This window comes from Tamandua tetradactyla, chromosome 2, assembly GCF_023851605.1.
Source record: "Tamandua tetradactyla isolate mTamTet1 chromosome 2, mTamTet1.pri, whole genome shotgun sequence".
In the NCBI taxonomy this organism is placed as follows: Eukaryota; Metazoa; Chordata; class Mammalia; order Pilosa; family Myrmecophagidae; genus Tamandua; species Tamandua tetradactyla.
In genome coordinates, this window is record NC_135328.1 from 121,849,239 (window position 1) to 121,872,783 (window position 23,545).

Here is a 23,545-nt window from a genome sequence, read left to right on the forward strand (position 1 = left end):
AACTCACCCCATACCCCACACACCCGAACCCTGCTCCCATTCCCCCTGCTCCAGGCACTCCCATCCTACCAGCCCCCAGTGCACATACATGCCACACACCCCCTCCCCAAGTATGGCCCAACCAACCTCTCCTGCACCCCTCCAGGGCACTACCTTCCCCTTTCTGTTCCCTGCAGACTGTTGCCTGCACATAAAGGCTGCGGACACTAACCTCCATACCTAGGCTACCCCTGCCCCACTGCCAGTAGTGTCACACAGCCTCAGCCCACCCCCCCTGAACTCTGTGCATCAGTTTATGGCACGCCTAGGCCCACACATGTGCACAGGCCCCCAATCAGGTCATTCAGCTCTGGGAACAGCACTTTACAGCCGTCCTAGAACTGTGCATGTGCATGCCCCTCAGCCACACTTTCCAGCTCTGAGAAAGTGTTGACCTGCACAAACAGGTCACATCTGCCCCCAACCCACGAAGGCATAACGCTGAACTGCTGCCCCAGCTCTACGCATGTGCACAAAGGGCCCCAGGCCTTAGACCAGCACACACCAAGGTTATACCCCCCAAACCGGTGCACCCGCACAGCTACATCCTCCCTGGCTGCTGGGTACCCACATTCACAAGCATCCGTGTAATATCCCCAACCTGCCCTATCCTTGTCCTGAAACAAATCAATGCACTGAGTACCCCACCCTGCACCCTGCTCCCTGCTGTGTAGCCATTCCACAGACACAAGGACTCAGACTACTGAAAATAATCAACTCCTAAAGTAAATCAATGAAGATGTTTACATGCCAAGAAGATAGCAGAAGATCACTAAGAAATCACAATGCAGACAGATATAGCCCTGCCTAATGACCAAATTAAAACATCAGAGGAGACACAGATGTTGGAACAATTTATCAAAGATGTTCATACAACTCGGCTTAATAAAATAAGTGGGGTAGCAAATGACATAAAGAAGATCAAGAAGACAGTAGAAGAGCATAAAGAGGAATTTGAAAGAATAAATAGAAAAATAGTGGATATCATAGAGATTAAAGACTCTGTTGACCAAACAAAAAACATATGAGAGGCACACAGCACCAGATTTGAAGAGACAGAAGAAAGAATAAGTTATATAGAGGACAGGACAACTGATATTGAAGATTCAAAACAGCAAATGGCAAAAAAGGTGGAAAAATCTGAATGGGATTCTCAGGGAAATGATGGACAAAACAAAGTACACAAATATAAGAACCACTGGTGTCCCAGAAGGAGAAGAGAAGGGTAAATGGCTAGGAAGAGTAGTTAAGGATATAATGGGGGAAATTTTCCCAACCCTCATAAAGGATATAAATATACAAGTCAAAGAAGCCCAAAAAACTCCAAGCAGACTAAATCCAAATAGCCCTCCCCAAGATGCATACTAATCAGTCTGTCAAATGTTGAAGAGAAGCAGAAAATCCTGAAAGCAGCAAGAGAAAAACAATCTACTACATATAAGAGAAACCAAATAAGACTGAACTCAGACTACTCAACTAGCACCTTGGAGGTGAGAAGGCAGTGGTGTGATATATTTAAGATCCTGAAAGAGAAAGCCTTCCAGCCAAGAATTCTGTACCCAGCCAAACTGTCCTTCAAAACTGAGGGAGAAATTAAAGTTTTCACAGACAAAGAAGTCTTGAAAGAATTTGTTAACAAGAGACTGGCCCTACAAGAAATATTAAAAGTAGTTCTGCCGGATGAAAAAGAAAAAAGATGGGAGAGGGAGGTCTGGAGGAGCACACAGAATTGAGGAGTACCACTCAGGGTAATTTAAAGAACACAAGGAGAAAGAGAAAAGAACATATAGATTTGGCAAGTAAAATAAAAAAGATAAGATGGTGGATTCAAGAAATGCCTCTTCAGTAATAACTTTGAATGTTAACAGACTAAATTTACCAGTTAAAAGATACAGATTGGCAGAATGGATTAAGAAACATAATCCAGGTACATGCTGTTTACAAGAGAGTCATCTTAAATACAAGGATACAAATAGATCGAAAGTGATAGGATGGAAAAAATTTCCCACACAAGTTGTAATCAAAAGAAAGCAGGAACAGCTATACTAATATTGGACAAAATAGACTTTAACTGTAAAGACATCATAAGAGACAAAGAAGGACCCTGTATACTAATGAAAGGGTCAATTCACCAACCAAGAAGATATAACAATCGTAATTGTTTATGCTCCCAATCAAGGAGTTCCAAAGTACATGAGACAGACATTGGCAAACTGACGTGATAGATGTTTCAACAATAATAGTAGGAGACTTCAATATACCACTCTCCTCTAGAGACAGAACAACCAGACAGAGATCAACAAGGAATTAGAAAAGTTAAATAACTTGACAAATTAATTATACCTAATAGACATATATAGTTCACTGCACCCCAAAGCACAAGGTTATACATTCTTCTCAAGTATAACCTTGAGAAGGAACACTTGAGAAGACAGTGGAATGATATATTTAAATTATTAAAAGAGAAAAACTGCCAACCAAGAATTCTATATCCAGCAAAACTGTCCTTCAAAAATGAGGGAGAAATTAAAACATTTTCAGACAAAAAATCACTGAGAGAATTTGTGACCAAGAGACTAGCTCTGCAAGAAACACTAAAGGCAGCACTAGAGACAGATACTGATTATATATGTAGAACGGAATGATCACATATTAAGAATGTTGGTGTTTCTTTCCTGTAATTTTTTTTAATTAATAAAAAAATTAAAATAACAAACAAAATAGCAACTAAAAGAATCAAGTACTCAGGAATGAACTTAATAAGGGATGTAAGGACTTGTATTCAGAAAACTACATAACACTGCTAAAAGAAATTAAAGGAGATCTCAATAGTTGGAAAGACATTTCCTGCTCATGAATATGAAGGCTAAATATAATTAAGATGTCAATTCTCCTCAAATTGAGCTACAGATTCAACACAGTATCAATCAAAATTCCAACAACTTACTTCAAAGATTTGGAGAAGCTAATTACCAAATTCATCTGAAAGGGAAAGAGACCCCGAATAGCTAAAAGCATCCTAAAAAAGAAGATTGAAGTGGGAGGATTAACACTCCCTGACTTTAAAATCTATTATGAAGCCACAGTAGTCAAAACAGCATGGTACTGCCACAAAGATAGAAGCGCTGACCAATGGAATAGAATCAAGAGTGCAGAAATAGACCATCATATCTACGGTCAGCTGATTTTTGATAAGGCCCCCAAATCGTCTGAACTGGGACAAAATGGTCTCTTCAATAATTGTGCATGGAAGAACTGATTATCAATAGCCAAAAGAATGAAAGAGGATCCCTATATTATACCCTACACAAAAATTAACTCAAAGTGGATCAAACACCTAAATGTAAGAACTAGCACCATAAATCTTCTAGAAGAAAATGTAGGGAAACATCTTCAAGACCTAGGTGATGGAGTTATACAGAGAAGATAAGAGTTAACAAATGAATATGAACGTTGAATCATTAAATTGATATCTTGTTTAGTCTCCAGTGTATTAGAATGCAGCTAGAAGTAAAAACATAAAATTGTGGAATTGTAACCCATGTCAAACTCTGAAATATGCTCTACAACTAATTGTAGTGCTGTGCTTTGAATTTTTTTTAATTAATTAAAGAAAAAAAAGAAATTAACACATTTAGAAATCGTTCCATTCTACATATGCAATCAGTAATCCTTAACATCATCACATAGATGCATGATCATCATTTCTTAGTACATTTGCATCAATTTAGGAAAACAACTAGCAAAACAACAGAAAAAGATATAGAATGTTAATATAGAGAAAAAAATAAAAATAATAATAATAGTAAAAAAAAAAGACAAACAAACAAACAAAACCTATAGCTCAGATGCAGCTTCATTCAGTGTTTTAACATGATTACTTTACAATTAGGTATTATTGTGCTGTCCATTTTTGAGTTTTTGTATCTAGTCCTGTTGCACAGTCTGTATCCCTTCAGCTCCAATTACCCATTATCTAACCCTGTTTCTAACTTCTGCTGGTCTCTATCCAATGACATATTCCAAGTTTATTCTCGAATGTCGGTTCACATCATTGGGACCATACAGTATTTGTCGTTTAGTTTTTGGCTAGACTCACTCAGCATAATGTTCTCTAGGTCCATCCTGTTATTACATGCTTCATAAGTTTATTCTGTCTTAAAGCTGCATAATATTCCATCATATGTATATACCACAGTTTGTTTAGCCACTCGTCTGTTGATGGACATATTGGCTGTTTCAATCTCTTTGCAATTGTAAATAACTCTGCTATAAACATTGGTGTGCAAATGTCCGTTTGTGTCCTTGCCCTTAAGTCCTTTGAGTAGATACCTAACAATGGTATTGCTGGGTCGTATGGCAATTCTATATTCAGTTTTTTGAGGAACTGCCAAACTGCCTTCCACAATGGTTGCACCATTTGACATTCCCACCAACAGTGGATAAGTGTGCCTCTTTCTCCGCATCCTCTCCAGCACTTGTCATTTTCTGTTTTGTTGATACTGGCCATTCTGTTGGTGTGAGATGATATTTCATTGTGGTTTTGATTTGCATTTCTCTAATGGCCAGGGACATTGAGCATCTCTTCATGTGCCTTTTGGCCATTTGTATTTCCTCTTCTGAGAGGTGTCTGTTCAAGTCTTTTTCCCATTTTGTAATTTGATTGGCTGTCTTTTTGTTGTTGAGTTGGACAATCTCTTTATAAATTCTGGATACTAGACCTTTATCTGATATGTCGTTTCCAAATATTGTCTCCCATTGTGTAGGCTGTCTTTTTACTTTCTTGATGAAGTTCTGTGATGCACAAAAGTGTTTGATTTTGAGGCGCTCCCATTTATTTCTTTCTTTCTTCAGTGCTCTTGCTTTAGGTTTAAGGTCCATAAAACCGCCTCCAATTGTAAGATTCATAAGATATCTCCCTACATTTTCCTCTAATTCTTTTATGGTCTTAGACCTAATGTTTAGATCTTTGATCCATAGTGAGTTAACTTTTGTATAGGGTGTGAGATATGGGTCTTCTTTCATTCTTTTGCATATGGATATCCAGTTCTCTAGGCACCATTTATTGAAGAGACTGTTCTGTCCCAGGTGAGTTGGCTTGACTGCCTTATCAAAGATCAAATGTCCATAGATGAGAGGGTCTATATCTGAGCACTCTATTTGATTCCATTGGTCGATATATCTATCTTTATGCCAATACCATGCTGTTTTGACCACTGTGGCTTCATAATATGCCTTAAAGTCCGGCAGCGTGAGACCTCCAGCTTCATTTTTTTTTCCTCAAGATACTTTTAGCAATTCGGGGCACCCTGCCCTTCCAGATAAATTTGCTTATTGGTTTTTCTATTTCTGAAAAATTAGTTGTTGGGATTTTGATTGGTATTGTGTTGAATCTGTAAACCAATTTAGGTAGGATTGACATCTTAACTATATTTAGTCTTCCAATCCATGAACACGGTATGCCCTTCCATCTATTTAGGTCTTCTGTGATTTCTTTTAACAGTTTTTTGTGGTTTTGTTAATATAGGTCTTTTATCTCTTTAGTTAAATTTTTTTTTTATTAATTAAAAAAAGAATTAACAAAACAATTAGAAATCATTCCAATCTACATGTACAATCAGTAATTCTTAATAACATCACATAGTTGCATATTCATCATTTCTTAGTACATTTGCATCAATTTAGAAAAAGAAATAAAAAGACAACAGAATAAGAATTAAAACAATAATAGAAAGAAAAAAAAACAAAAAAAACAAAAACAAAAAACCTATACCTCACATGCAGCTTCTTTCAGTGTTTTAACATAATTGCATTACAATTGGGTAGTATTGTGCTGTCCATTTCTGAGTTTTTATATCCAGTCCCGTTGTACAGTCTGTATCCCTTCATCTCCAATTATCCCTTCTCTTTTTTTTTTTTTTTTAATTAACGGAAAAAAAGAAATTAACCCAACATTTAGAGATCATACCATTCTACACATGCAATCATTAATTCTTAACATCATCACATAGATGCATGATCATCATTTCTTAGTACATTTGCATTGGTTTAGAAGAACTAGCAACATAACCGAAAAAGATATAGAATGTTAATATGGAAAAAAAAATAAAAGTAATAATAGTAAAATCAAAACAAAACAAAACAAAACAAAACAAAAACCTATAGCTCAGATGCAGCTTCATTCAGTGTTTTAACATGATTACTTTACAATTAGGTATTATTGTGCTGTCCATTTTTGAGGTTTTGTATCTAGTCCTGTTGCACAGTCTGTATCCCTTCAGCTTCAATTACCCATTGTCTTACCCTGTTTCTAACTCCTGCTGAACTCTGTTAACAATGACATATTTCAAGTTTATTCTCGAATGTCCGTTCACATCAGTGGGACCATACAGTATTTGTCCTTTAGTTTTTGGCTGGATTCACTCAGCATAATATTCTCTAGGTCCATCCATGTTATTACATGGTTCATAAGTTTATCTTGTCTTAAAGCTGCATAATATTCCATCGTATGTATATACCACAGTTTGTTTAGCCACTCTTCTGTTGATGGAGATTTTGGCTGTTTCCATCTCTTTGCAATTGTAAATAATGCTGCTATAAACATTGGTGTGCAAATGTCCGTTTGTGTCTTTGCCCTTAAGTCCTTTGAGTAGATACCTAGCAATGGTATTGCTGGGTCGTATGGCAATTCTATATTCAGCTTTTTGAGGAACCGCCAAACTGCCTTCCACAGTGGTTGCACCCTTTGACATTCCCACCAACAGTGGATAAGTGTGCCTCTTTCACCGCATCCTCTCCAGCACTTGTCATTTTCTGTTTTGTTGATAATGGCCATTCTGGTGGGTGTGAGATGATATCTCATTGTGGTTTTGATTTGCATTTCTCTAATGGCCAGGGACATTGAGCATCTCTTCATGTGCCTCTTGGCCATCCGTATTTCCTCTTCTGAGAGGTGTCTGTTCAAGTCTTTTTCCCATTTTGTAATTGGGTTGGCTGTCTTTTTGTTGTTGAGATGAACAATCTCTTTATAAATTCTGGATACTAGACCTTTATCTGATATATCATTTCCAAATATTGTCTCCCATTGTGAAGGCTGTCTTTCTACTTTCTTGATGAAGTTCTTTGATGCACAAAAGTGTTTAATTTTGAGGAGTTCCCATTTATTTATTTCCTTCTTCAGTGCTCTTGCTTTAGGTTTAAGGTCCATAAAACCGCCTCCAGTTGTAAGATCCATAAGATATCTCCCAACATTTTCCTCTAACTGTTTTATGGTCTTAGACCTAATGTTTAGATCTTTGATCCATTTTGAGTTAACTTTTGTATAGGGTGTGAGAGATGGGTCTTCTTTCATTCTTTTGCATATGGATATCCAGTTCTCTAGGCACCATTTATTGAAGAGACTGCTCTGTCCCAGGTGAGTTGGCTTGACTGCCTTATCAAAGATCAAATGTCCATAGATGAGAGGGTCTATATCTGAGCACTCTATTCGATTCCATTGGTCGATATATCTATCTTTATGCCAATACCATGCTGTTTTGACCACTGTGGCTTCATAATATGCCTTAAAGTCAGGCAGGACGAGACCTCCAGCTTCGTTTTTTTTCCTCAAGATGTTTTTAGCAATTCAGGGCACCCTGCCCTTCCAGATAAATTTGCTTATTGGTTTTTCTATTTCTGAAAAATAAGTTGTTGGGATTTTGATTGGTATTGTATTGAATCTGTAAATCAATTTAGGTAGGATTGACATCTTAACTATATTTAGTCTTCCAATCCATGAACACGGTATGCCCTTCCATCTATTTAGGTCTTCTGTGATTTCTTTTAACAGTTTTTTGTAGTTTTGTTAATATAGGTCTTTTATCTCTTTAGTTAAATTTATTCCTAGGTATTTTATTCTTTTAGTTGCAATTGTAAATGGAATTTGGTTCTTGATTTCCCCCTCAGCTTGTTCATTACTAGTGTATAGAAACACTACAGATTTTTGAATGTTGATCTTGTAACCTGCTACTTTGCTGTACTCATTTATTAGCTCTAGTAGTTTTGTTGTGGATTTTTCAGGGTTTTCGACGTATAGTATCATATCGTCTGCAAACAGTGATAGTTTTACTTCTTCCTTTCCAATTTGAGGCCTTGTATTTCTTTTTCTTGTCTAATTGCTCTGGCTAGAACCTCCAACACGATGTTGAATAATAGTGGTGATAATGGACATCCTTGTCTTGTTCCTGATCTTAGGGGGAAAGTTTTCAATTTTTCCCCATTGAGGATGATATTAGCTGTGGGTGTTTCATATATTCCCTCTATCATTTTAAGGAAGTTCCCTTGTATTCCTATCTTTTGAAGTGTTTTCAACAGGAAAGGATGTTGAATCTTGTCAGATGCCTTCTCTGCATCAATTGAGATGATCATGTGATTTTTCTGCTTTGATTTGTTGATATGGTGTATTATATTAATTGATTTTCTTATGTTGAACCATCCTTGCATACCTGGGATGAATCCTACTTGGTCATGATGTATAATTCTTTTAATGTGTTGTTGGATTCAATTTGCTAGAATTTTGTTGAGGATTTTTGCATCTATATTCATTAGAGAGATTGGTCTGTAGTTTTCTTTTTTTGTAATATCTTTGCCTGGTTTTGGTATGAGGGTGATGTTGGCTTCATAGAATGAATTAGGTAGCTTTCCCTCCACTTCAATTTTTTTGAAGAGTTTGAGGAGAGTTGGTACTAATTCTTTCTGGAATGTTTGATAAAATTCACATGTCAAGCCATCTGGTCCTGGACTTTTCTTTTTAGGAAGCTTCTGAATGACTGATTCAATTTTTTTACTTGTGATTGGTTTGTTGAGGTCATCTATGTCTTCTTGAGTCAAAGTTGGTTGTTCATGTCTTTTCAGGAACCCGTCCATTTCATCTAAATTGTTGTATTTATTAGCGTAAAGTTGTTCATAGTATCCTGTTATTACCTCCTTTATTTCTGTGAGGTCAGTGGTTATGTCTCCTCTTCCATTTCTGATCTTATTTATTTGCATCCTCTCTCTTCTTCTTTTTGTCAATCTTGATAAGGGCCCATCAATCTTATTGATTTTCTCATAGAACCAACTTCTGGTCTTATTGATTTTCTCTATTGTTTTCATGTTTTCAATTGCATTTATTTCTTCTCTAATCTTTGTTATTTCTTTCCTTTTGCTTGCTTTGGGGTTAGTTTGCTGTTCTTTCTCCAGTTCTTCCAAGTGGACAGTTAATTCCTGCATTTTTGCCTTTTCTTCTTTTCTGATATAGGCATTTAGGGCAATAAATTTCCCTCTTAGCACTGCCTTTGCTGCGTCCCATAAGTTGTGATATGTTGTGTTTTCATTTTCATTCACCTCAAGGTATTTGCTAATTTCTCTTGCAATTTCTTCTTTGACCCCCTTGTTGTTTAAGAGTGTGTTGCTGAGTCTCCACGTATTTGTGAATTTTCTGGCACTCCACCTGTTATTGATTTCCAACTTCATTCCTTTATGATCTGAGAAAGTGTTGTGTATGATTTCAATCTTTTTAAATTTGTTAAGACTTGCTTTGTGACCCAGCATATGGTCTATCTTTGAGAATGATCCATGAGCACTTGAGAAAAAGGTGTATCCTGCTGTTGTGGGATGTAATGTCCTATAAATGTCTGTTAAGGCTAGCTCCTTTATAGTAATATTCAGATTCTCTATTTTTTTATTGATCCTCTGTCTAGATGTTCTGTCCATTGATGAGAGTGGGGAATTGAAGTCTCCAACTATTATGGTAGATGTGTCTATTTCCCTTTTCAGTGTTTGCAGTGTATTCCTCACGTATTTTGGGGCATTCTGGTTTGGTGCATAAATATTTATGATTGTTATGTCTTCTTGTTTAATTGTTCCTTTTATTAGTAGATAGTGTCCTTCTTTGTCTCTTTTAACTGTTTTACATTTGAAGTCTAATTTGTTGGATATTAGTATAGCTACTCCTGCTCTTTTCTGGTTGTTATTTGCATGAAATATCTTTTCCCAACCTTTCACTTTCAACCTATGTTTATCTTTGGGTCTAAGATGTGTTTCCTGTAGACAGCATATAGAAGGATCCTGTTTTTTAATCCATTCTGCCAGTCTATGTCTTTTGATTGGGGAATTCAGTCCATTAACATTTAGAGTTATTACTGTTTGGATAATATTTTCCTCTACCATTTTGCCTTTTGTATTATATATATCATATCTGACTTTCCTTCTTTCTACACTCTTCTCCAACCTCTCTCTTCTGTCTTTTCGTATCTGACTCTAGTGCTCCCTTTAGTATTTCTTGCAGAGCTGGTCTCTTGGTCACAAATTCTCTCTGTCACTTTTTGTCTGAGAATGTTTTAATTTCTCCCTCATTTTTGAAGGACAATTTTGCTGGATATAGGAGTCTTGGTTGGCAGTTTTTCTCTTTTAGTAATTTAAATATATATCCCACTGTCTTCTAGCTTCCATGGTTTCTGCTGAGAAATCTACACATAGTCTTATTGGGTTTCCCTTATATGTGATGGATTGTTTTTCTCTTGCTGCTTTCAAGATCCTCTCTTTCTCTTTGACCTCCGACATTCTAACTAGTAAGTGTCTTGGAGAACGCCTATTTGGGTCTATTTTCTTTGGGGTGCACTGAACTTCTTGGATCTGTAATTTTAGGTCTTTCATAAGAGTTGGGAAATTTTCAGTGATAATTTCTTCCCTTAGTTTTTCTTCTCCTTTTCCCTTCTCTTCTCCTTCTGGGACACCCACAACACATATATTTGTGCGCTTCATACTGTCATTCAGTTCCCTGATCCCCTGTTCAAATTTTTCCAGTCTTTTCCCTATAGTTTCTGATTCTTTTTGGAATTCAGATGTTCCATCCTCCAATTTACTAATTCTAGCTTCTGTCTCTTTAAATCTACCATTGTAGGTATCCATTGTTTTTTCCAGCTTTTCTACTTTGTCCTTCACTCACTCCCATAAGTTCTGTGATTTGTTTTTTCAGTTTTTCTATTTCTTCTTTTTGTTCAGCCCATGTCTTCTTCATGTCCTCCCTCAATTTATCGATTTGGTTTTTGAAGAGGTTTTCCATTTCTGTTCGTATATTCAGCATTAGTTGTCTCAGCTCCTGTATCTCATTTGAACTATTGGTTTGTTCCTTTGACTGGGCCACATTTTCAATTTTCTGAGCGTGATCTGTTATCTTCTGCTGGCGTCTGGGCATTTAATCAGATTTCCCTGGGTGTAAGACTCCGCAGGTTGAAAGATTTTTCTGTGAAATCTCTGGGCTCTGTTTTTCTTATCCTGGCCAGTAGGTGGTGCTCGTGGTGCTCATCTGTCTGCGGGTCCCACCAGTAACAGATGCTGTGGCTCCTTTAACTTTGGAAAACTCTCGCTGTAGGGGGGGGGGGTCGCCAGCCGAAGCGGCTTGGGGGAGTGCCAATCCGAATCTCCCAGCCGGCCCGGGGATCCGCGCGCTGGGAGGGTCGCTGGCCTCCGCGGCTTGGGGGAGCGCCTGTTCAAATTTCCCAGCTGGCCCGGGGCACCAAGCATGGTGGGGGGGCGCCAGCCGCCGCGGCTTGGGGGAGTGCCTATCCACCGTTCCCAGCTGGACCGGGAAGCCACGTGTTTGGAAGGGATCCCAGTCGCCGTTCTCCACAGCTTGGGGATCTCCGATCCAATTCTCCCAGCTGGTCCGGGGGGTCGCGTGTTGGGGGGGGTGCCAGCTGCCGAGGCTTGAGGGGACCGCCTGTCCAATTCTCCCAGCCGGCCCAGGAAGGAGGGAGGGAGGGACTCCGGCCGACTCCCGCCCCGGCCCGGGGAAGCCCACGTCCCTCGGCGATCTCACTGGAGTGAGTTCTCCCAGCCAGTCAGCCATTCCAGAATGGGGTACGCTGTCTTCTTGGTCTCTGTTGTGGCTCCGGGAGCTGTTCTGGATCGTTTCTACTTCTCTAGTAGCTGTTCTGGAGCACCTGCTTTGCTGGGGCTCCAGAGATTCAGGCGTTCATTCCATCGGGTCAGATCCTGGCCTTGGTTCCAGAAGGCCGATGATGTTCAATTTTCTCTCTCAGCTGGAAGGGCACATGGCAAATATGGCAGCATCTACTGGCTTTCTCGTGGCTCTACAAAAGGGGTGTGCTTTGAAATTTATAGCTTCTTTGTATGTATGTTATTTTTCACAAAAAAAAAAGAAGGAAAAAAAGTCGACTGTGATGATAAAAAAGTATTTAAGCCTTCTAGCCTCCTATATTCTGGAGCAGCTACAAGGAAAAATCTGAGAGGATCGTATGGCAGCCCATGACAAACTCTGGGAAAAGATAAACATTTCTGACAACAGGAGATAATGTAGATTAAAGAGATCTCTCATAACCTGCTGTGAGAGGGTAAATTGGTACAGCCAACTTTGAAAAAATTTGGCAGTTTCTACTAAAACCATCCAACAACCAAGCCCTTCTACTCCTAAGTATATATGCAAGAATATTTAGAGCAACCTTGCAATGAGAAAAAATCTGGAAACAACTCAAATGCCTATTAGCAAGAAAACTGTAGTATAATTTCACAGTGGAACACTACACAGCAATAGTTCATCAGAGCCAGAAGCAGCAACATAAATGAATCAGTGTAACAGGCTACATGGAAAAAAGCAAGTCTCAAAGAACTACAGAGTAGGCTACTTTTCTGTTTTTCATATAAAGTGCAAAACAACCAAACCTAAATAAAGCACGGTTAGGCAGTCATAAAAATATGATCAAATTATTTGCAGAAAAAGCAAAGGAGTGATAAACATAAAATTCCAGACTGCGGCTCCTGCACGACCAGACCCATGGAGCCTGCTGAGGGGACTGTTCAAAATAAAAGCAACTGCCACCACATTACCAATCCATAGTGCCCAGGGCCAACAAAGAGACCCAGCAGCAATACTGATAAGAAAAACAAACTTAAGCTAGGGCTAAAGAGCAAGATGTTGACCAGGGGCCTCCACCTCAACCTAGGTGTGCTTGAAGGAGTCAACACAGAGGGTTTCTCGAGGTCAACTCTTAATTAGGGATACAAAGTGGGTCCAAGGGAGGGTAAAATGTTTATAGCTATGCTTCAAAATAACTGTCAGGGCCAGCTGGTGCCTTTCAGCAGAGCTCTCCCGGATTCCAGGGAGGGTAGCACTGACAACACTGCTTGCTACAGTCTAGTTAGCAACCTGAGGGAGAGAGATGATGGGAAAAAAATAACTCATGAAAATTTATGCTTGCCTCAAAAAGTAGAAACATCTGCTAAAACCTGTGAGGTTTCTTTGACGTATGGGTGTGTGGGATCTTAGCAGGGCTGAGCATCACAGCACTGTTCTCAGGTAAAACGGAAGAAGAAAGCATCACAAGGGATAATGGCATGGTTCACAGTAAGATGCAGTGGACCTGGCACTCTGGCAAAGTGCCACAGAAATATTAAGTATGTGGCTATTAGAAATAAAGGCCAATTAAATTGCCCAAAGGCAAAAGCTCCCTGGCAGCAAATGTTCCACTAATTGGTCCGCAACCCTTGATAGCAATGCCCAGAGCCAAGCCTTCCTGCAGGGCCCGTGCCTGGCTTCTTGAACACTGACTGTGTCTAGCCTACACCCCTTGGTCATTGCCATCCCCAGTTCCTCTATAACTGCCCCTCTTGCTACCTCCTTTCCTTCTGGAATCCAATTCACATTTATGTTTTACATAGGAACAGAAACTAATAATTAAGAATTTCCAGTATTGCTTTGTAATAAGTGGCACTTCCTATTCAGCACATCCACACAGATTCCAGAATGCATACCGCTGGACTAGGAGGATAAGCCAGAGAAGCAGAGTCCCACTTAACATCTCAGTGAACACAACAGGATATAGGAAATCTGTCCTCTGGGTCAGCATATGCTGACATGACAGAGATCTCAGCCACAACAGTAGAAAAATGTTTCTGGGTACTAGGGAATTGGGCAGACAGGAACTATCTTGATTTATTTTCAATTAAAATGGTTTCATCTTTTTTGTACATTCATTTGGAAGCTTTCTTTATAATCAACACAGTACATTAAAATCACTGAAAATTAAGTGTTTCTTTTGGGTAATTAGCCAAAAACTCTTAATAGCCTCTTTTCCTTGGGGAGAAACTAATAATATATGCAATATAACAAACCTGCTTGTTTTGTTTTTCCAGAGCTTCTACAAAGCATTGTGTAAACACCTGAACAGCAGCCAGTACTTCTGGGGCTCCATCAGTTTCCAGAAGCACATACCTGAGCAACACAAAGTCAAATCACAACAGAATCTGATTAATCTGGCAAACATATAAATTTGAATTATATACAAGGGGAGAATAGAGACATTAATTTTCACCAAAAGCTTCAGAAGTATCTCAACTCATCAGATTTTAGACCTGTGTGGAAGCAGAAGAAATGTCACTCCCATTTCTAAATAATATCTATAAATACCCAACATGCAGAGCTCTCTTTCTTGGCTCATCAATTATTAAGCACTGCAAAACCCTTTCAAATTGAGGCCCAATGCTCTTTAAAAATATTTGTGCAGTATACACCTGGACATATATCAACAAACATTCTTTTGCAGGTAGAGAAAGAGTTGCCCAAAGGAATAAAAGGGCCCAAAATTCACCCAGCAGGTAGTGGAAGAATCTGCAGGTTGTATCTAGACTGATACAACTGAAAAAGTATTCTGTGCTCATTTAGCTTTACATTAGTATGTTTCAAAACCAACCCCAGAGGTGGGTTGTTTACTGTTGGAAAAACTCCTTTCCCCAACATTTGCCTTCAGCCCTGGAGCCTCCCCTGCTGTGTATGACAGGGCAAGGAGAGGACAGATACCCTGGCTACATCAGCATCTGTGAAAGAGGCTAGAGACACTCCCTGGGTGACAAGCTCCCCACTGGGGTTCAGCCTCACGACTCCAACTGTAAAACTCCCATTAACTCTCTACCATAATCCAACCTAATATGCAGCTATCTCCTCTCTTCCTGTAATCTGTAAATCCAATTCATTTTCCAAGAAGTACTTGTATTTTCAAAATAAAAATGATGTGTTCTAGGATAAACATGCAGTTTATTTTGCCATTTATTTATTTATCTATCTTAGCTTTAAAATCCTTTAAAAAGATTGGTCAGCCCCCATGTGGTGAAAGGAGTATACTGCTACTCTTTATTTTGAGCTGAGAAAACTCCTACATGAATACTTGATTGAATCCTGCTTTTCTATCATTATTATTATACTTTAAAAAGGTTAAAAAAAGAGAACATTACCTAAAACACCAGGTGTTGGCTTTTAAATATACACTGACTTTTTAATTTTTAACCTCTAATTTCCAGAAAGATCAGAGTAATAAGAAGAAAGAAACTTTAATTTCCTTATTGTTTAGCCACTCACAGAATTTTTAAATTCATGTTTGAAAATTGAGCATGTTAGATCTATTACCAGCAGAAAAAGCATAACATTTACCTGAACATTTCATCAACAATTCTGAATATGGCAGGATGGCAGGCTGCTTGAGGCTACAAAGGAAAACACTGTGAGAAAGTAAAATATCACGGATATTTCACTAGTAATGATTTGCAACTATTAAGCAAACGAACTGTCCACAACTGGTGGTGACTCAAAAATGGACATATTCTTTTGGGTTAGAAAAAATGACACATGGGTGCCCAGAAAAAGCCCTGTATACAAATGCAATCAGTGGTCATCTTTGGACAGGGGACTAGCTTTATTTCCTCTTTATACTCTTCAGCATGTTCCACATTTTCTATCATCAGCCCATATGACCCAGAAAAAAGAATAAGTATCATGGGAGATTTAAAAATCCCTTGTGTTGGCATGCTGTGGTGAAGACCCAGAGCCTTCCTGTGTTGCTAGGTTTACTTCATGTACCTAAGCCTTAACTCTTTGCATAGCCTATATGTACCAAAGGGTCAGGTCTGGGTAAACATACTACCTGTTTGTTCCTTATTATAGTACATAATAACTTCAAGTTATTATTAAGGAAAGGAGTGACCTCTGCCATGTTGGACCAAACGGTTGCATTTTAGTGCAGTATGAATATAGTAATTTAAGTCATTTAGGATGAAAAGAGGAATAATGCAAAAAAAAAAGAGAGAGAGAGAGAAAGCCCATCACCTTGAATCCTTGAATGATGAAACCTATCTAATTTATTCCTCGAATATTTTGTTAAGAAGTTTTTACGTGCTTAAATCTACAGAACCTGGCCGCCTGTGGCTGGGGATGGGGGTTTCAGTGGACCTGACCCAGGTTTTATATATTTTTGGCCAGAGCTCAATGCACGAGTTAATTTAGATGAAAATGCATACTTGTGTTCTAAAACAGATATATTATAGTAGCACCCAAATGTACACGTATTGGGGCCTACAGGGTATCTTATTGGGTCCTATATTGCTTGATGTGACTAATTTTGGACAACATTCTTTCATAGTCTCTTCAAGAAGAAAAAATAAATAAATAAGGACATGCTTTGATTGTCAGGGTTTCTGGGCCACTCTGGGAAGAATGGTGCCTATCTCCCGAGTTCTTTCCCACCCCTGCTCAGTCCTGCACGGAGACGTGAGCTGTAAAATGTGTGCCATCTAGCGTTCACACACCTCCACTGCAGGCTGTCCCAGAAAACTAGGCAAGAGCATTGCCTTATTAAAATTACAGAATTTTCTTATAATTTTTTGAAGGAGAGAGATTTGTGATTTGCAAATTAAAATATGTACTCTTTAAGTAAAACACGTGGGTTAAATCTACCTTATTCTCTCCCACACTCTTTAATCCTTCACTGATGTGCATTTTTATCTAAAAGAAACCAACTAGAAATTCTTATAAATAAGTTCACTATCTATTCAACCGTGGGTCAACAGAGAGTTATTTCTTGGCTTTGATCTGAGGCAAGTTAAGTTCATTTTCCTGCTTTTCAGCCTCACTGTAAACAATAACAGAGATGCTAACAGTTATTAAGAGATCACTGGATATATGCCCAGAAAATATCACAGGTTTCTATGTATTTATAATGAAAAAATCTGGAAGGGAAAAGCAAACTGCATGTTTTGAAGAAATGTGATTCACCCAAGTTTGCCAGAACAGTTTTTCAAAGTTTACTATGTAGACAACATGCCTCTTGAATTAGAGGGTTTCAGACCAAACAGCACTGTCATGTGCCCAAAGATCAACAGACATACAGAGCCTGAATATGCAGTGAGAGAAAATAAGAGGAAAACTGAAAACGATAAGAGAACCATTTCCTTTCACTTTAAATGGTCAGTTACCTTACAGCCACTCCCCATGTTTGATGCTAACAGGGAATCATTTGGTACTTATTACAGGGGTTTACAGATGGCAAAGAAAAGGATGATCCAATGTATAGAGTAGGGCTACCTTGTAAATCAAGGGGGGAAGAAAGAAAGTCCTAACTCAGTTTGCCAAAAGAGAACTATAGCTTTTCTTTCATATACTTTTCTAGCAAAACAGATCAATCAGATGTTTCAAATGTCTCCAGACTGTGCAGATCTGCCTGTTCCTGTGGTGATGTACTCATCTCTTAGGTTCCTTTCTTTCCAAATATTTCAAACCCTTGGTTACTCTCAACCTGATTCACCCACCTGTTAAAGCTTTTAAAACAGATAAGATGCCAGGAGACAGGAGAAACCCTGCTGAAACAGCAATGGCTGAGATTTTGATTTTAAAAACAGTCTCCCTTGCTGTCTAGAGCTTTGAACAGATCTTTCTCATCCACAGCCTTCACTGATGGTTTTTAAAATGAGACTCTTTATACTTCCCAAGCACATAATTTAAGGGTCAGTGCCTCTCCTCATGAGCACTGGAGTGCTAACAGGCCAGGCATGTGTCCCGATGACATCTAACCACAAAAGCAAACTTAAGCTGCTTTTCTTATCAAGAGAATCCTCCAAATAGAATTAAAATCTTAATGTATGCTTCTATGGAAGCCATATATTTCCCACCCCCTACTCCCAATCTACATCTTTTGTATCCTTATGACCAATGAGGCAAACATTTAACCCCTCCGTGCTTCTGTTTTATTTGCAAACTGGGACACTAGAGTAACACTCTATGGGCTACTCTGCAACCCTGGGCTCCAGACCCAGCTTTTTTTGGGGGGTGCATGGTCTGGGAATCTAACCTGGGTCTGCTGCATGGAAGGCGAGTATTCTACCACTGAACCACTCCAGACCCAGCTCTGAAGCTCCATGAGCTGGGCAATGATCTTTCCTATAAAAGCGAGGAAAGAAGGAAGCCTTTGCTGGGTTGCATCTGTTTGTATGTTATTCTCGATCCCACCAAAATCTATTCCTTCTCAAGCTCTTCTCTGCTCCATCTGGCTATTTCAAGTCTAGGGAAACTATGTTACCAGAAAGCCATTAATAACAAGAGTTTTGCCCTTCTCTCCTCCTGCCCCCACTTCCGTCTTTTTCATTAAATGTCTGGGGAAGAATGGCTGATGATGACGAAGAGCTCCAGACTCTTTGCTTTCAGTTGGGTGTGCATTGCCTCCCCATCTCCCACAGCTCCCCAGAACTATATTGCTCATCTCCTCTCTGCTAAGAAGGACAGCCCATTCCCATCCTATCCCTCAACAAAACAAGGGAAGACAAAGTCAAAACAGAAAAAATGCACAATGATATTCTATTCCTGTGTGTAGAGGAGAGGTGAGGGAGAGGCTATGTGTCACTCTGTGCCATGAAGTATAAGAATTACATCAATTCTTGCTCTCCTCTTGATGTTAGCTTAATTTGCTATTTTTATCCTGATTCATCAATGTTTACTGCAGGCCACTTGCTGCTTGCAAGAGACCTGAGAACACTGAAGAGCAGAATTCTCAGGAAGACATATTTCTTTCTATCATTTTCTGATACAGGTTGGGGGTGGGGAGAACAGGGGGAGAGGGCAGGAGGAAGAATGGGAGAAAGGAAGAGAGAGGACACCACACAAACCAGAAAGGGAAATTATACTACGATTTGAGGTAATTCAAAGTTAAAAGTAGATGACTCTTGAAAAAAAAAAAAAGGCAGTAAAGGAACAGAAAAAAATTCTCTAGGCTTTTTTCAGCTATCATCCTTCACAGACATTTTTTTCTGAAAGAGAGAAATTGCAGGTGAGACACGAACAAGTTGAAGTTCAGTAAGCCCGGAAAAGATTCTCTTTCACAGTCTATATATTTTTTACATATACAATCTTTCACAGTCTATTTTAATGTAGTTTAAATATTTTACTCAGGAGATGGGCATCTGCAGATAGACAGGTAGCTTTCCATTCTATTTAACCCTCGGCTAGGAAATCCAGTCCCACTATGGACCTGACTCTTCCAAATCACTGTTTTTGGCAGGTGGGAAGCCCTTGTATTAACAATTGCATTAAATTAAATGGTGACTATATTCATAACAAGATAACTTTCTTCATTAAAAAAAAGGATTCTCCATAAGATCCATCTCAAAAGTGAATTCCTGTACTGAGTTAAAAAATGATTCGTTTTTTAAAAAATCTCTTTATATAAACCTTCACATCTATCCCACAAAATAAGGCAGTTCTATAAATCTGTATTTTTCATTATGCCATTTTCTTCCTATCTTCTTTAAAAATACTAAACATAAGACTGAAAATATCCTTTTAACATTTTAGAATCCATTTTGTTTCAAAACATTGAAGTTTCTTTCAACAGATTTGAGTTTGGAAAAATTATTCTCTCTTTTTAATCTTTACCAGATGTTGTTTATACTACAAGAAATACTTTTTTCAGTACTCTATAATGCAATTATTGTTTAATTAGTGATAAATCTGTCATTTTGGGGCTTAAAAAAAGCAACCACCAAAACGTAACATGTGCCAAATGTACTTCTGCATTTTACATTTACATGCGCTCGCTGAGTGTCTTGGGACACAGAGCAGGAGATAGGCACAGGGATACTCAGCTCGACACTGAACAAGACGCCCCCAAGTTTGAAGTTGTTCTTTCTAGCCTTGGTCCAGTGGTCTCCATCCAGCTGGCTTTCGCAGACAGAGAGGAAAGAAAGCCCCTCATCCTCCTGCTTGCCTCAGCTCAGCCTCTGCATGGCATGACCCCCTCCCCACCAGGTTGCCTACTGCTCTGATTATTTGGGATGTAGCGGAGTTATATTCTTTTTTCTCTCCCTTCATTTCTTACAGGTGGAAAAGTCCTGCAACTTCAACAGTGAAAACAGAACTAAAAATCAGGGCCTCTTTCTTTACAGAGACAATGCTGGGGGATCTGGTGCCCCCCTGAGGTCTACGCTGGAAAGTACAACTCCTATCAGGAGATGCAGATCCGTTTTACCTCTCAGCCATGAGGCCGAGCCACCACAACACTTTCCTTTTCGTCGGATGTTAAATGACCTACTTCCAGTTTTGCAAATTACATATGTTACGTTAAAGAGATCAAGAAGGAAGTGCTTAAAAGATTGCTAATGAAAAGACCAAAAAAGAACACGCTAGAACATGGGTGAAAACTCATTCAAGTGCAGAGAACTGACATCGTCATCCAGGATGTGAAGTCAATACTTCAGTATATTTTATTAAAGGGGAATTGTGTACTGGAAATTTTCTGTAAAGCTTTTCTTAAGTTGTTTGTTTTTTGAAGTGGCTAAGATTGTGATCTGGTGAGCAAGGAAATGGATGTATCCTATTTCATATCAATGAGGTCAAGGATGACATCAAGGTACCTGGATGCTTTTTAGTCTTAAGGTTTTAATATATAAATAAATAATTTCAAATGAGTTATGAAGGTTATTAAAATAAAATCTTCTGCCTCCCCAGTGCCTTTCCCTGGCACCTTTCCCAAGCATTCCTCCTCTGTTCCCTGCTCTTTCCGAAAAATCTGCCTATGGAAGGTGAGGGGCCAGCTCTTCAGGACACAGCCTGCATGCTGGTGGCACGTAGGGTCAGCCAGAGAAGGAGAGGAATGGAAGGGCATGGGAACAAGGGATCACGCCAGCCCCAGCGGGCAGCACGAAGCCAAGCACAGGGCCACTGCCACCCAGCCAGCACTATGAATCCAAACAATATCTTTCTGCGCTCCTTAAATGGAATTGAAACTGGACAACATAACAGCCTTCTGATTTGGGGCCAGCCTGGGGAAACTGAATAGTGTCATTTGCAGAATTGGCAAATGGCTTTCATTGCTTTGGGTGCCATCAACTTTTTTTTTTACATGGGCAGGCCCTGGGAATTGAACCCAGGTCTCCAGCATGGTAGGCAGGAACTCTGCCTGCTAAACCACCGTGGCCTGCCTGACATTAGTTTTTAAGGTCAGATCTGAAGCTATGGATTATGGTCTTCCAGTGTCTGAGCTGTCAAGGGAGGCACAAGGCCAGCCACCTTAGAAAAGTTTCAGTCTGCACAGTACATGGCAAACTGGGGTTAGTCTTGTGATTTATTTAGGAGCCACCAAAAACTATAGGCAGCCATGGAAGTCAAAGGGTGAGCCTTACAAATAAACAGGCTTTTGAAATCTTATTTTTATTTTAGAAGTCAAATACATACATACATGTTTAGCATTCAGATGGTATTAGATTAACTCCTTATAGTTGCAGTCTTAATGGAAAATGCTGGGTCTCCAAGTCCTTTAGAGGCCAAAAAGCATTTGGGGAGGTCATTTCATTTTGTGCAACCTGTACCACACTTTTATCTTTTGCATCTGTTAAGTCTTGGTAACTATAGAATTTCCAGTACTAATTCTGGATAGTCCCAAGGGATGGAAACATAATTAACAGAACTCCATATAAAATACAAGTTACTTAGACCATCACACTTTAATTACTCTCAGAATCCAAATATAATGTAATAGGTATCATGTTTCTTTTGTAGGAAAGCACAGCAGTCTTGTGCTATTTGATTCTTAGAGATCTCTCTGATACTTCGGCCTGGTCCTGTCACTACACAGAGATACTGTGCTGCGATAAATGAGTCAGATGATGCAATTAGGAAGCCGGTTCTTCAGGTTACCTTTGTAATCACTTAGTCATATCACAGGCTTATCTCAGCTGGTTTGGGTTTTTGACTCTGTAGGGCCTGGGCTGCCAGCAGAAGACAGAGACTCCCGCTCATCGTTTGTATCATAACCACCTCCTTGAACCATAAGGCACAGAGAGGTCACATCTTGCAAATGCCACAATAAATTAAACCAAATAACACCCTCCAGAGTCCCCCTTTAACTATAATGGAAGCCCGGAATCTCTACACACATGCTCCTGATAAATGCATCTGTAAATCAACTGACTGAGAAGTTGTTTGACTGGGGGAGATTGTTTCAAACTCTAAATTGGAGACTGAAGATTATACAGTACACTATTTAATGGGAGTGTCTGCTTTCTCTCCCTCACCCCTAGCCATATCCCATGCTAAATAACAATGGTCCTGCCTGTGGCTCACAGGTAGGAATGATGGGGAGAAGTTCAGAGAAGAACCATAGGGATTAATGAAATGTTGCAGAATCAAACCAACTTAGAAAAGTCAAAGGAACTGGAATCTTTCAACATGGAGAAGACTAAAGAAACTGTAATGAAGGACCCTAAATGCAAGGAAATAGTCCAGCTATTACAATCAGCACTGAGAAGGCACCAGAGAAATTAACTTAAATAACAACACAGACAGTTAAGTTAGAAAGAGACTTAACCTGACAATAATGGTAGACTCTGGAATGAGCTCCCAGGGGGTTTCTAAAAGCCTTTGCTTATTTTGGCTTTTAGTGTCATTATTTTAAAATCACATGCATCCTTATTTCTTGCCTTAATATATACTCTTTTGAATGGTGAGGTCAAGTAGTAATTATCCTCTGCATTCTCTCAGTTTTAATATACATATATCACCCCTGTTTTTTTTTTCTTTTCCCCCCTAACAAATGTAAACTAATGCTGTAAACTTTCACATCAGCTGGGTTCAATTTGTGCCACCTAACCTACAGATGAAAGCAAGCATGGATGTTGGAGGAATAGCACTCTCCAGAGGCCCCGGGGGAAGCCACAGACTGTGAAAGCAAGGAGGAGTCTGTGGAATAAGGGAGAGGGTAAGCAGTGCCATGGGCAGTCCCACATGTAAGCTGGGGTGGGGGCGGGGGGTGGACAATGGAGACCTAAAGTGAGAAAAAGGGTATAAGAAGAAGCAACTGATTCAGTGATGGTCCCCTTACACAGTCACTAATTTGAAAGAAAACAGTAAGTTTCAACTGAATTAAACAAATAATGTGTGGGGGGTGGGGTGGTGGAAACTGAGCCCAGGTTAGCTGAGCCACTCTCAGAGTACTTAGTGAGCAGAGCTTCATCACTAAGTCCTAGCTGCAGATGTGGATGGGTGAATACTCTCCTTTTCCATTTCCTAGCCCCCAATTTAAGTTCTGACTCTTCACCATATCCCTCCAAACTAATTTTTTCCACCTGCACAATAGGAAGCCAATCTCTGTGCCCACATTTCCTACAGGTTATGAAAGCCAATGAACACACCACGGGGTGCTTGTGAGGCAGAGGC

At 39.3% G+C, this 23,545-nt stretch overlaps 1 protein-coding gene and 1 long non-coding RNA gene across 14 annotated transcripts in view; one reads left to right on the forward strand and one right to left on the reverse strand.

Moving 5' to 3' along the window:
• LOC143673769 (uncharacterized) overlaps positions 1-20,878 on the forward strand; it is a 48,774-nt gene extending 27,896 nt beyond the window's left edge. Inside the window, exon 5 of the long non-coding RNA XR_013170628.1 lies at positions 20,213-20,878. This is a non-coding gene — a long non-coding RNA (uncharacterized LOC143673769). The remainder of the gene's footprint in view (positions 1-20,212) is intronic.
• Positions 1-23,545, reverse strand: part of FANCC (FA complementation group C) — a 446,081-nt gene that overhangs the window by 45,883 nt on the left and 376,653 nt on the right. For all 13 annotated transcript variants that reach the window (XM_077148703.1, XM_077148704.1, XM_077148701.1 and 10 more), the window contains 2 exons: positions 15,503-15,555; positions 14,191-14,290 (listed from right to left, as the gene is read on the reverse strand). In XM_077148703.1, coding sequence (XP_077004818.1) covers positions 14,191-14,290; positions 15,503-15,555 — 153 coding nt within the window. The remainder of the gene's footprint in view (positions 1-14,190; positions 14,291-15,502; positions 15,556-23,545) is intronic.